This window comes from Mercenaria mercenaria, chromosome 12 (assembly GCF_021730395.1).
Source record: "Mercenaria mercenaria strain notata chromosome 12, MADL_Memer_1, whole genome shotgun sequence".
NCBI lineage: Eukaryota > Metazoa > Mollusca > Bivalvia > Venerida > Veneridae > Mercenaria > Mercenaria mercenaria.
Genome location: NC_069372.1, coordinates 21,714,824 through 21,728,827, shown reverse-complemented (window position 1 = coordinate 21,728,827; position 14,004 = coordinate 21,714,824). Strand labels below are relative to the sequence as shown.

General features: G+C 36.0%; 1 protein-coding gene across 2 annotated transcripts; it reads right to left on the bottom strand.

The window, feature by feature from the left end:
* Positions 1–1,979: 1,979 nt before the first annotated feature.
* On the bottom strand, positions 1,980–13,125 carry LOC123533843 (1-deoxyxylulose-5-phosphate synthase YajO-like). 2 transcript variants are annotated; one of them, XM_053519405.1, is made up of 9 exons: positions 12,991–13,125; positions 12,755–12,861; positions 11,720–11,865; positions 9,434–9,587; positions 8,586–8,759; positions 6,320–6,417; positions 4,518–4,699; positions 3,634–3,773; positions 1,980–2,246 (listed from the first exon to the last, which is right to left on the bottom strand). In XM_053519405.1, the coding sequence occupies exons 2-9, from the start codon at positions 12,845–12,847 to the stop codon at positions 2,136–2,138; spliced, it is 1,098 nt and encodes a 365-aa protein (XP_053375380.1). In that variant the 5' UTR covers positions 12,848–12,861; positions 12,991–13,125; the 3' UTR covers positions 1,980–2,135. The 2 variants fall into 2 exon arrangements, with proteins under 2 accessions (XP_053375380.1, XP_053375378.1); XM_053519403.1 differs by lacking the exon at positions 12,991–13,125 and having other exon boundaries at positions 12,755–12,961.
* Positions 13,126–14,004: the final 879 nt, after the last annotated feature.

Here is a 14,004-nt window from a genome sequence, read left to right as displayed (position 1 = left end):
TGAACATTCTCACCAATTTTCATGAAGATCCATTGAAAAATATGGCCTCTAGAGAGGTCACAAGGATTTTCTATTACTTTACCTACTGACCTAGTTTTTGACCGCATGTGACCCAGTTTCGAACTTGATCTAGATATCATCAAGATGAACATTCTTACCAACTTCCATAAAGATCCCACGAAAAATGAGACCTCTAGAGTGGTCACAAGCAAAAGTTTACGGACGCACGGACGCACGCACGGACGGACGGACGACGGACGCTGCGTGATCACAAAAGCTCACCTTGTCACTATGTGACAGGTGAGCTAAAAATATTTTCTGTATTGAAACGTTTTAATGAAAAAAAAATCTTAATTATCAAACGTTATCGTTTGAGTTATCGTATGGGATTTATACACTGTTACTGTTCGCTTTCAAAGCCTATTGCAATTAGAGAAACCGTTAGCAAACAGCATGGATCCTGACCAGACTGCACGGATGCGCAGGCTGGTCGGGATCCATGCTGGTCGCAAATGCACTATGTTGGTTTTCTCATGGCGCGGCTCATCTGTTTTTTCCTTATGTTTCATGCAGCTGTTACTTACCAACAAGGAGTTATAATGTATTATCAGTCATCTGCAGTGAACACAAATCCTTTGATCTACAGAGTTTCAGCGACTGAACATGCTATAGTGCGGTGCCCTAATCAGCCAATAAGGCGCATGTTCCGCTTTATTCTAGTCCTGTCAGAGTTGGGGTTTGTTACATTAACCGAAGAAATACCCATTGGTGAGCCGCGTCATCTAGATGAATAATGGTTGCTTGCTAGGTATCTGGCATTAAAATTGGGATCGGGAGGTAGTTTAGATGTTTCATAAGCCAGACATGGCTGGCACTATCAGTAGGATTGGCAGTATAAAAAAGAAACAATTTACTTTAATCTTATTTCTGTAAGTCTAAAAACTAATACGGTAACCTCTTTGGAACAACGGACTTTAGAACCCGGACCTATTCCAATAGGTTAGATGCGTTGATCACGAGTTAAAACTGTTATTCAGACACACTTTATGCATTTCGAAAACAAGTTGGAACCTTAAATACCAATTCTAACACGTTTAAGATTTTCTTTTATATAAACAAAGAAGGATTTTACCGTGTATAGTCTTGTCAATTAAAACACGTTTCGCAAAATGACCTACTTTTGGCTACTCCGGTTTACTCCCTCCATTAAATTTTACGCCCCAAAAAAGATTCCAGATTAGTATCCCTTCCTGGTGTAATTCGAACGTGTTGGAATGGAAATTCGTCGGCCTTCTTGATTAGATTACTACGCATCTGAACTCAAACCCGTGTTTAACTTGCCAACTAAGCACGCAAAACTAAAATATATTTCCCAAACAAAATCTCTTTGACATCCTAATGGTATGGTGGTGTCGGAGATTATACTGTACTAGATTTTGTGCAGGCCGCTGTATTCATTTCTGTTATGATTTAGCATAAAACATCAGATTCTGGATTTTCACTGGGCATGGATAATGTTTTTGAATTAAGAAATGTGCCCCTTAAATTACATATGCCCATAAATATGCCGAAATATACTCAATATTAAATAATTATTACTCTTTGGCAAATAAAAGTGTTCAATGTAATTTTTGCAAAAAACTCTTTTTGTGAATAATCAAATTAAAGTATTCATGGTATCAAATTTTATTGACTCTGACACTGACGTTTCGCAAATTGGCCGCGTTGGTGTACACAGGAATAAAAAAAAAGGTCAACATAGAAAGCTGTCAATCAATGATTACTTTTTAGACAATAAACGTATTGAATTATGGGCAAAAGCGTCAATAACGCATACACGTAATGCCACGTTGCAGAGAACCAGATAAAACTGGTTACCAGTTATCCGTCTGATCATTTCAGAGGGAGATATTTTGTTTCAAATACAACAGTGGCACTTACTCTATATTCAAACGGAATAAAAAGTGCATAACTCAAACTACTCCATTCTCAATTTAATGCAAAAACAATCATGTTCATACATGCTAACAATCTGTGTTCTTTTTCCATTCGTAATAACGACAGGAACAAGTAAGAATATTACGCGTTGTGACAAGTAAGAACTATTATGGTAAACCTTGTGTGCAAATTGTCACTTAAAGTTTATTTGATCTGTTAAAAGGGTTCGTTCTAACGCTGTTCATTCTCCAGATCATCTCGTACGGGTACAAATTTACTCTTGGACTGGCCTCATCCAGACGAGACATCTACAAAAAATAATGTTTTACTGTAGATTTTGCTCTCGAATAGTTTGAAACATCTTTAACATTCATGTGATGATAAATCATTTCAAAACTCTGCTTTCCAGGCATTAAACGAAGAGTATGAGTAGACAGTTTACATTGTGTCTGCTTAAACTCATTCAATCAAATATCAAAAGTAACTACTTCCGTAACAGTTGATTGTATAATTTTGCGTAAAGTTGTAAGGAAAGAAAAATGGCAAATCTGTATACAATGTACCTTATTCAAAAGATGTCCAAAACAAAGTAAAAAGAATAAAACAAACTGGATGGTTAATTGTTATTCAGCAGTGGTAACCTGTTATCCGGCAGTGGTAACTTGTCCTCATGTAGTGGTTTCTTGTCATTCGGTATTTGTACTTGTCTTCCGTTAAAGGTAACTCTTCAGTCTGATATTGTCACTTTATATAGTGTGATACATTTTTATTCTGATGTGGTTATTTGGCAATCGGCAGTTGGCAGTTACTGAGTAGAGTACACATTTGTTCATGGTAAGTAGTGTACACATATGTATATGGTGAGAACGGTACACATATGAACATCTAAGGTAGGGTACACGTACGTACCTGGTAAGGTAGGGTACACATCTGTACATGAGGAGTAGGGTACATGTATATACATGGAATGTAGGATGAACATATGTACATGGAGAGTACGTGTATGTACAATGCATGTTATGTGTAACACATATATAAATGGTGTACAGGGTACACATATGTACACACATATATACATGCGGTGAGTACTACTCACCAATACCATTCGTGTACAATACTGATCATGTATATATGTATTGTACACGTGTACCAGCTCACCCTGTCTACATGTGTATACTTGACATGAACGTTGTGTGTACCCTGCTCACCAGATACAGACGTGTACCTTGCTCATCATGTACATATGTGTACCCTACCCATCATTGCACTTTAACCACAATATCTCAGACAGTAAGGTAGATAAATAAAATCCCTCCGCCTAAGAGCTTATGAGCACATTTTAAGCGAAAATGTTTTACAAAAGTTATTTGGAAGTTCAAGGTGTGGGTCGTAGAAATTTTAGTAGTTATTGCATGGTTGTCCTCTGAAAGGTTTTTGGAAGCCGTTGAGACATCACAGGTGCCTTAGCTTTACATAAATTTTCTTTCTTTTTCTTATCCATACTCAGCCAGAAGATACTACTGCGAATGACAAGTGAATATATTCTTTCTCAACTTGTATTCAAGGTTGTTTTTTTAAAGTTTGCATCTCCGAATAAAAGCTCACCACTGCCGATTTAAAAGTAACCACTGTTATACAGGCACATTTGGTGTTCCATATTTATCACGAACAACTATTTATCATCAATATACTTACCTCCTCCTCCGAAAGAGCCCATCCAGTACTTGCTCCCATATTATCTTCAAGCTGTTTCAAAGATGTAGCACCGATTATAACCGAACAGACAACATCCTTCTGTAAAAGCCAGCGGAGGGATACTTGCGGAACAGTCTTACCTGGGATAACAAATCAGATCTGTTATACTAGTACACCCTTTACTAACATTTAAATGAATTAGTTTTAAAAGGTAAAACATGTAAAATAGAAAGCGTGATGAAGAACGTATTTCTTTTCCTAAATGTAGAATATAAACTTCAGAAATGTTTACTTGATCGACTGTCTACCTTTACAGTCAAACCCTCTCTCCCCGCCACACTCCTGCACTTTCACACATTCTAGCAGAAATTTTGTTGTAATACATGTAATTCTTTTATCGTTTGATTCTATATTCTAATTATCAGCATATTTCAGTATTGTAGGTGATAACATGCGAAAGTAAATGTAATATGAAGATGTGATATCTTAACTTCTTTTTGACAGTTATGTGATATATGTGAACACAGTGAAACGTGTACCGCTAGGGTATTGGTAATCGAATCCGGGATTCAGATCCAGTGATTACTTCTATACAAAATGTGTGTAAAGAGACACACACAGTTAGATTCTACAATAAAGCTCTCAGTTTTAATGATAAACACATTACTATATACATATTTGCCACATAAGAAAAAACAAAAGGGTTGGGCTACGAGTTATTCCAACATCAACATAAGCACCATCCTTGCCAGAAATATGTATCTGTACAGAATTTTAACGCTCTATACATCAGCAACGATAAATGACACATCTCTTTTATAAAACACCTACAACAGCAATTACTTTCATTTTTGTATAACTTTCAAAAAAGCTCATTATACTACCGTGATTTTTCGCTATGTCCTTCATTATATCCATCAGATTCCAGTATCCTTCATCATCGTTTAATTTGCTCCAAGCAGGTGCTGCTTGCATGGCCTTAGATTCGTCTTGGGCTATAAATCCTATCCTGCTTCCCTTAGCGTCTGGAGTCTTATTTCTCTCAAACTTGCCAGTTAGAACCCCACTGTTAAGAATAAATCGTATAGGGTAACTTTATACAATCATGTATAATTTCTCTATGTATAAACAAGCACTATGTTCATAAACGGGGAATGTTTTCATAGTCTTTATTCATCAAGAATATCACATTTGTTTAAAAGATAACTGCCAGCCGTTACCTCACAGAAATGCTGGTGAAAAAAAACGGCGCTAAAAGCAGAACAAAACAAAAACATCTATGGAGTGCATAAATACCAGCAAGTATTATAACGGAATTTCCTTCATCTGCAAAAATTGTTTTTATTTAAGAACGATTATATGTATACTATACTTCTTTACGAGACAAGAACAAAAGTCAAAAACAAAATCCACATTCAAAGATCGCAGCCACCAACGGAAATAAGGATACATGCAGATCTTTTTTTTCCCAAATGAGTGCCTAAAAGCGTCATTATTCAAATCAATATAAACCTATATATTCAAAATCATCTGTACCACCAATTATCAAGGAAGCATAAATAACGCCTATTTACAAAAATGGCTCAAAGTCTGACTCTGACAACTACCGACCAACTTCCATTCTACCAATCATCATAAAACATATTTGCAGTAACTTAATACATTACACTGAAAGTAACTCAACACTCGTTATTCGATTTTTGATAAAACTCACTTGCGAAAAAAAAACCTGATTAAAATTGTCAATACACTGCAAATTGTAATGATATACTAGTTGTGTCAATATGCCTGATATAACCTAGGTGTTTACTGCTAATTACTACTTTATCGAAATCAGCTATTGACTGGTTCCTAAATACCAACAAGTCTCCGTTCATGTTAAAATTTACTTACCGCAAACAAGCACATCTATGAACAAGGAGCAAAGACAGTAGAGCACCGCATTTGAGACCTATGAACAAGGAGCAAAGACAGTAGGGCACCGCATTTGAGACCTATGAACAAGGAGCAAAGACAGTAGGGCACCGCATTTGAGACCTATGAACAAGGAGCAAAGACAGTAGGGCACCGCATTTGAGACCTATGAACAAGGAGCAAAGACAGTAGGGCACCGCATTTGAGACCTATGAACAAGGAGCACAGAAGCTTGGAACGATGAGCAGCAAGACCACCATTGGGAAGTTTAATAAACTAACTGAAACCCCTTCTGATATTACATACATTTTAAGGTTCAAGTGGGCGGCTTTGTAGCGCAACGAAATTCCTTAAGCCCACTACAAATCTGGTATTTATTCTTTGCGGATACGTCATATCATCAAGATTTGAAGCGACATTCAGCCCGATTACACACATAACTGCATCCATATATAATATTTTTATAACCTTAACATTTAGCCTGCTGGCGGCAAGTGTTTCTGCCATTGCGACCAGTGCAGACCAAGATCAGATCAGATTAGTCTGCATATCCGAGCAGGCTAAGTTTCGCTATTCCGTCAGTAAATTTTTAGTGAACACCTCTTTGAATGATAAGTGGTACTGCCCAAATTGAATAATAGACCAGTCCAGTTTAGAAAGATTTAGCAGGCTAAAGGTTAAAGAACTTCAACTTCTTGCCAACACTATAGGTTAGACGCAATATTAGAAAATGCCGTTGCAATAGCAATTACAGAATTTGATATGGACGTACCCTTTCAGAGGACTCCATGGTAACACGCCAATACCTTCATTTGCACAGACCATGAATTCTTCAAACTCAGACTGACGCGCAAGTAAGTTGTATTGTTGCTGAAATAAGAAATGAGAAATTTGTGTTTATGTTTAACTAGAACTGTCACAGGAGTGACTTATACCCCCACAATGGCTTGTCACAGAAGAATGGCAACCATAAGAAATTTTAAAAATATTTAAAATAATCTAAAACGTAAAAAAGCCTTATTACTTAAAAAAAAGTATTTTACTCATCTTTGGAGTACTTCATCCTGGGCTTCTGCGGCACATATAAGTAATACTAGTATATGTGCCCAGGATGAGGGATGAGGTAAATATGAAAATCTCTAATATTAGAGATACACTAAAAGTGAATACAAAAAAAATGTCTTACCGACACATGTTACCACAGAAAAATGTATTTACGTTTTACATAGGACAAATAATAAAACAAGTTAGAAAAATTTCTAAAAATAGACTAATTCTTGGAATTTAAGGGGAAGTAACTCGGTACAAATGTTAAAAAACAGGTTACTTCCCTTTGGCTCTAAGCCAATCAGAATGATATAGTGAAAATACATCAAAATTAACCTTAAATTCTAGGCATACAGACACTAAATAGAAAAATGGCGCGAAAAAAAAATGGTAGTCGCATAATGGCGGATACAAATAGTCCTATTTTCCTTATTTTCTTTGCAATTTTTTTTTGCTGAAATCACATGACAGATCTATGCTTGACATGTAGGTAGCATTTTCATAATGAAATAACAACATGACAGAAAACTTAGATCATACACCACCACTATAATTTTGGGTCTCATTTTTAGCTGATTTTGCAGTTTGTGTGTTTGACTGAAAATATTTTTCTTGCATCAAAAATGGCCCCCACTTTTCTTTTGATTTTTATTTAGCACTGACAATATTCTTCAAGAAAATGTAAGTTACAGACATTTAAAATGGGTCCTGATGTTGGCTGCGGTCATTGGAAATATGTCAATTTTATATAGGTGAACAGCTATTTAGTGTGTTATAACCTTCTAAGTAAAGGGGGGCATAATTCGTAAAAAAATGGTGTCAGAGGTATGCACCTTGTGTCAAATGATGTGGGTGATAAGATGGAACATCTATTTTAAGATTGAATCAAATCCATTTAGTAATAACTGAGATATAGATTTCGGGACGCGACGTGACGTGACAAAACTGACTCCTATATAGCCACCCCCCTCACCAAACATGTTTGGTGGGGGTATAATAACACAGAATAAAAGAATATCGATAGAAATGTGCAATCATTGTTTCACCATGAAAATAGCATTAACCCTTAACCTGAGGTTGTTGATTACAAATAAAAGAGTTTCTTATACGCGCTAGTTGAAGCAGTAGTAGTAGTAGTAGTAAGATAAATAAAATAATTTGTTGTAAGTATAAGTGCTAGTAGTCGCAACAGTAGTAGTTAGCAGTAGTAGTAGTAGTAGTACAAAATGAAGTAGTAGTAGTTAATAGTAGTTGAGGAAGTAGTACTTAGTGGTAGTAGTCGAAGTTATTAGTAGTATTTAGTAGAAGTAGTAGTAGTAGTAGTAGTACAAATTGAAGTACTAGTAGTTAATAGTAGTTGTAGAAGAAGTACTTAGTAGTAGTAGTCGAAGTTAGTAGTAGTAGTTAGTAGAAGTAGTAGTAGCCGTAGTACTTGAAGACAGTAGTTGTAGTAGTTAGTGGCAGTAGCAGTAAAAGTACTACTAGTAGTAGCAGTAGTAGTAGTAGTAGTAGTAGTAGTTAGTGGTAGTAGCAGTAGTAGTACTAGTAGCAGTAGTAGCAGTAGTAGTAGTATTAGCAGTAGTAGTAGTAGTAATAATAGTAGTAGTTAGAAGCAGATGCAGCAGCAGCAGCAGCAGCTGAAGCAGTAGTAGTTAGTAGTAGTAGCAGTAGAACTTGAAGCCAGAAGTAGTAGTAGTTAGTGGCAGTAGCAGTAAAAGTACTACTAGTAGTAGCAGTAGTAGTAGTAATAGTAGTAGCAGCAGGAGCACTGGTAGTTGTAGTAGTTAGTAGCAGCAGCAGTAGTAGTAGTAATTGTTGTTGCTGTTGTTTCCCCTGCTGAATGTTTTTTTTTCTGAAGCGGCAGCAGCAACAGTACCTTTTAACTTTTTAAACTATTGGTAATTTAGACAAAAATATATATCTTCTGCATGGACGAAAACTGTTTTCAGAAAAGTGTTAAACACAATATACTTAACAAGTTACTTGCTGACCTGAAGTGAAACGCATGAATTCAGACCCATCATTTCAATTTTGTCGACCACTTTTTGCAATTGCCAGCCACAGAAGTTACTAACACCAAAATATCGTATTTTCCCGCATCTCACGAGATCATCGAATGTCCGCAACGTCTCTTCAATTGGTGTTCCGTTATCCCAAACATGCGCCTAGAAAAAGCCAAATAAGATGAATATAATGATATGTGTTGTACTTCTGAATGAAAGCTTTACACAGCGTAATAATAATCTATTTCTGAAATCAGAAATTTTCAATCGATCAATCGATTTAACTTCCCAGATTCAGTTTTGAGTTTGACTGTTCCGAAGCGGACCCTTCATGTATTTGTATTGTCATTTATTTCTCTAGTTATATATTAATGTGTATATGTAAATCGTTTACATATGCGTTCCGCTTGTTTTTATGTTCGCTTAAAGAAACGTTCAAAGCCCCCTCCACATCCCCTAGATATTTCAATTTGCCTATGAAGAGCATAGAGTCTTTGAAATGAAGTGCTTCTGGGGTTGTCAGAATTAGTGTAAGAACAATAGCAAGCTCTTTCCGGTGGGTGAATTTGTGTTACTAATCAAAATTACTAGATCAAACTTTTTTTAAATAAAGTGGAAAGATATAATGTAAACTGTTAAACATGCTTGATATTTTCTACGAATAAGTTGAAATATTCTGTTCAAATTAATGTATATAAAATTATACATCTAGCTAATCCAAATTAAAGTCCTAAAATAGTTCGTGTCTCGTGCAATGTTTTTCATCTGCTAAAATTTCATAGCTCATATATTTGTTGTCTGCACATGATAGTGTCCGAAATTTGCATGCTTTTTACCTGCAGAAGGTCTATGTAACTGGTCTGAAGTCGTCCTAGACTTTCTTCACAACTTTCTACAATATGTCGTCTGCTAAGACCTACTTTGTTCACGTTATTCTTATCCATCTGGCCCCTAACTTTAGTTGCCAGGACAAAACTGCTGCGATCTTGTCTGAAACAAAAAATTTTAAAAAAGGATCAAATTGTATTGCTCAAGCTTCGATTCCTTCCTGGCATGTGTAGTACTGAAAATCATTAATATTCTTCGGGGACTAATTTTCATGGATTTCGTGGCTGGACTTATTCACGAAATTAAATCCCAACGAAACATTTAAAATTCCCATTCATTTAATCTTCAGAAATGAAATCAATAAAATCCGTATCCCATTGAAAATGCTGTTTCAGTCAAAACCAAATGACATTTTAAATGATTTCTCAGAATGCGAGTTCTTTCGACCAGCTAGGTCATGAATATCAGGCAGATCACACAAATGTAATCATATGGCGACTTTCAAGTTCTTCATGTTAAAAGAATACCCCTTATACCCTTCCCGGCATTGTATTAGGCACGGGGACACCTGGGTTGTACCAATGATTTTCCGTAAGCAAGTGGTATGGCTTCTTGACTTTAAAAATTCTATACCAAAAGCTAGGTTTTGCATTATCAGCGGTGACAGGCAAGTGACTGAAAGCCAGCAACCTTAACCACTTGGCCACGCATAGAGGCCCCTATGTTTACTTTATAATCATAACATGACACACAGTCTCCAATAAGCTATCACCATTTACCATCATTGAGCAGTTCTTTTTGCAACATTGCACACTATGGACCTTTTGTTCTTTTACCAGCATTGAGTTAGAAGTTCTTTTGCAATATTGCACACTTTGGGCTTTTTGTTCTTTATCATCATTGAGTTACACTGATACAGCTATTTGAGAATCGTATATCATGAGTCGTCTGCTACAATGGCTGCTACAGCAGGATTCTGGCGTTTTATGGCGGCCTACAAGAGGTAGATCTTGGACTCTAGATTCTCCCTCATTAAATACCATTACCCACCTTTTAACAGTGGCTTTTAATGGGGAAAAATTACGAAAACAGTGTTAAATTCTTGCATAATCTGCTTGGCTGGTATATTCAAATAACAACGCATCTTTATGTAGGACTTAATTTCCTTTCTACCAGTAGCCTCCATGCTTACGATAAAGTAACACCAGTGTATACGAGAGTGGTGTGTTAAAACGCTTGTAACTCAGCCATAAAAACACAATCGTGTTGAATGTACACGGCTATTGAAATCCCCTAACGTCCATGAAAAAAATGTGCTTGTACCTGTAATAGTTTGTAAAGAGGTGCGTTAGTTACAAAATTTTCTGAATTCCCCTTATATTTTCAGATACGGTACGATAGCATCATGCACATTGACGGGTCCAAATGTAGTACGTATGAAGAGATTGATAATCTGTTGTATTTAATACTATGAAGGTTTACAGTGGTATTTCAGTTTTGTTTTGTTTGTTTTGGGTTTAACGCCGTTTTTCAACAGTATTTCAGTCATGTAACGGCGGGCAGTTAACCTAACCAGTATTCCTGGATTCTGTACCAGTACAAACCTGTTCTCCGCAAGTAACTGCCAACTTCCCCATATGAATCAGAGGTGGAGGACTAATGATTTCAGACACAATGTCGTTTATCAAATAGTCACGGGTATTTCAGTAACTAAACGCAAAGCAGAAGTCCAACTGAAATAATTTATTTAACGAATCCATCCATAATTTACAAGAGTGTTATCGGGTCTCATTATTCAAATAAAAGCTTAATACTACAGACGATATGCTGTACGATGATCAAAAGGTGGTGTTATGATATTCAGATACATCAGGTATGGTTTACATTGAGTAAACCGAAATAATGTTCATGGATCCCGTGCCAGTACATACTCCTTCTCCGCAAGTAAACGACAACTTCTATACCTTAATCTGAGAAATGACTTTAGATGCATCATCGTTTTTAAATCCCCAGATCGAACTCCCCAACTTTTGACCGAAAGTCTTCTGCTCTACCGCGCTAACATAGGCGGGTCTAACCTAATAACACCATTACCAGTCGCCCTGAACAGAACGACTGAAGCACTCACGTTTTATTTTTCCCTGACAGGATTTGAACACAGAACATGTTGGTGTTGGATCAGGCGTGTGGCATCCTGTTAAACAGACTTAAGAAAAAAGCCAGCCGTAGCCAACAGCTACCAATGAGTCATTCTAACAGTTAATCAATCATTGTCTTATATTTAAAGGTCTTACTTTTTAAGCCAGCTGCCGACCACTCTCTCTGATGCACCAAGTCCATAAACATTGGCAGTGTCCAAGAAATTGCCTCCAAGCTCAGCATATCTGTCCATTACCTTATGTGACATTTCTTCATTAAGCTGAGTTGCAACTGGTATTAACTTCAAATCAAATATAAATATGTTGCCATTTAATGATCGTTCTGGTTATTTATACAGGAAACAGCGGAAGGATCGTGAACAAACCTTATTACAATTAAGTTTTTGTTATACCTCTCAAATATGTTTTCTTTTGGAATTTTATACCTCACAGACTGTTGTTATTTTAATTTAAAACTGCATTGTTCAAAAGATGTATAAAACTTGTTTCGAAATATATACTTTGTTCCAGATAATATAATACGGTTATTATAATAGTAGCACTACAGAATGACTGTATTCTTTTGTATTTCCATGATGGTAATTATACATGATTTGCATGATAAAAATGAGAAGTACAAGTATCTACTAAGAAACTGACAGCGACATATATTAGGCCAAGACAGCGAAAACAATATATTTAATGTCTAAACATTGTATTGAATGAATGTAGCATTATGCACAGTATTTGATATGTTAAGCCGAGTTTAGATCAAACTTTGTTTCTACAGGGTAAGATCGTTATTTATCTATGTTTTTAAACCTTTACTGAAAAGGGATTAACTGAATAAGTTTGTTGATGAATTTGTGAAAACACATTAATTCAGGGAGGGCATAAATTGTCCACCTGTCATTATGCAATATAGCTGTATTATACCAGTATTACAGGAATGATTTTCACGAAATTTGTGTGGGAGAAAAATGTAGGTCACTAGGTTGCGGTGGGTCTTTAACGCTGCTGTCACAAAACTTGAGAAATCTGAGTGTGAATTAAATACATGTAATCAAAATTATTCAGTAATTTAATCCATATTGGTACACGTTTTTACGACAACTACAGTTTTCACGGAACATGCATAAATGAAACATTATATTTGTCAATCTGACAGTAAAACATGAAACCACAACTTACCCCTTCCCCAAACGTCATTGTGCCCAAACACAGGTTTGAGACTTGGACCCCCGTCCTGCCGAGATAATTGTACGCAACTTTCGCTTCCGCCATTGCTTGCTCTGGTATGAAAGTGTAAGAAAAATGTGTAGTAATAAAGAATGATGTATCTTCTTCTTGCTACCGAATAAATAGTACAATTTTTAACCTACACATCTTACTTGACAATTAGAACATACAGTTTCTACTTACTTACAGTCAATGATATCCAAATTACAGCAACCAACAAATTTCAATGTTAAACTACCTGATATGCGGTCAAAAATTGATAAAATGGCTTGCGATTATTATAGTAAAGCTGATAAGGTTTTGTTTACACTGCACATCATATGTCCTGTATTTTCAACCGTCCTTGATATTAATGTCTATACGGCCTGCATACTAAATTTTTTTTTTTTACTACGGCAGAGCGTTAACTGTCCGAGTTGTATCTTATTTATTTAATCAAAATTTCCAGATACTAACTCGTAATGTCGAGTTTCTAAGTCGAAATCTCGAAATTTTGAGGTATGTATCTCGACATGGCGGCTCAGTAACTCCAAACTTTGAGTAACTAATTGCGTAATAAAGTATACTGTAAACCTAGAAATGTTCGCGGATACTATATTTCGCGTTTTTTCAAAACGTGGACATTTTTACGGATACAAATATTCGCGGAATCATATCCATCGCGAATCCCGCGAAAAGTGAAGTCGCAAGTGAACATATTTAGTATACTAAGGTAAGTATCACTGCATAGTTGCATTTATAGTATTCTCGAAAACGTTCAGTTTTATCGTACCCTTCAGTTATAAATACATCCTAATCCTTTTCATCCATATCAACGGTTATTCACACCCCCCAATTATTGACAGTCAGTAAACTGCTGTCATTTGTTTGCCATTTAAACATGTGATTAATCCACACTTAGCAGAAATAGACACAATATTTTACTTACAGATAATATATCGTATTGACTGCCAACTGCAAATTACATGTATATGTCGTTCGATAGATGCATATTGTTTTTGTTTCTATCCCCTGTTTGCCTGACGGATCGATATTGAAAAGGCTGATGCTTCATACATAAGTAACTTGCCAATCAATTGAAATAATGTGGATTTGTGCACTCATGTTATACAATTGTGGTAATAGAATATGAGTTATTAATATCCAGGTATGTGTAAACGCAGAACCATTTTATAGCGATCTATTTAAGCTGAAGCGTTTTT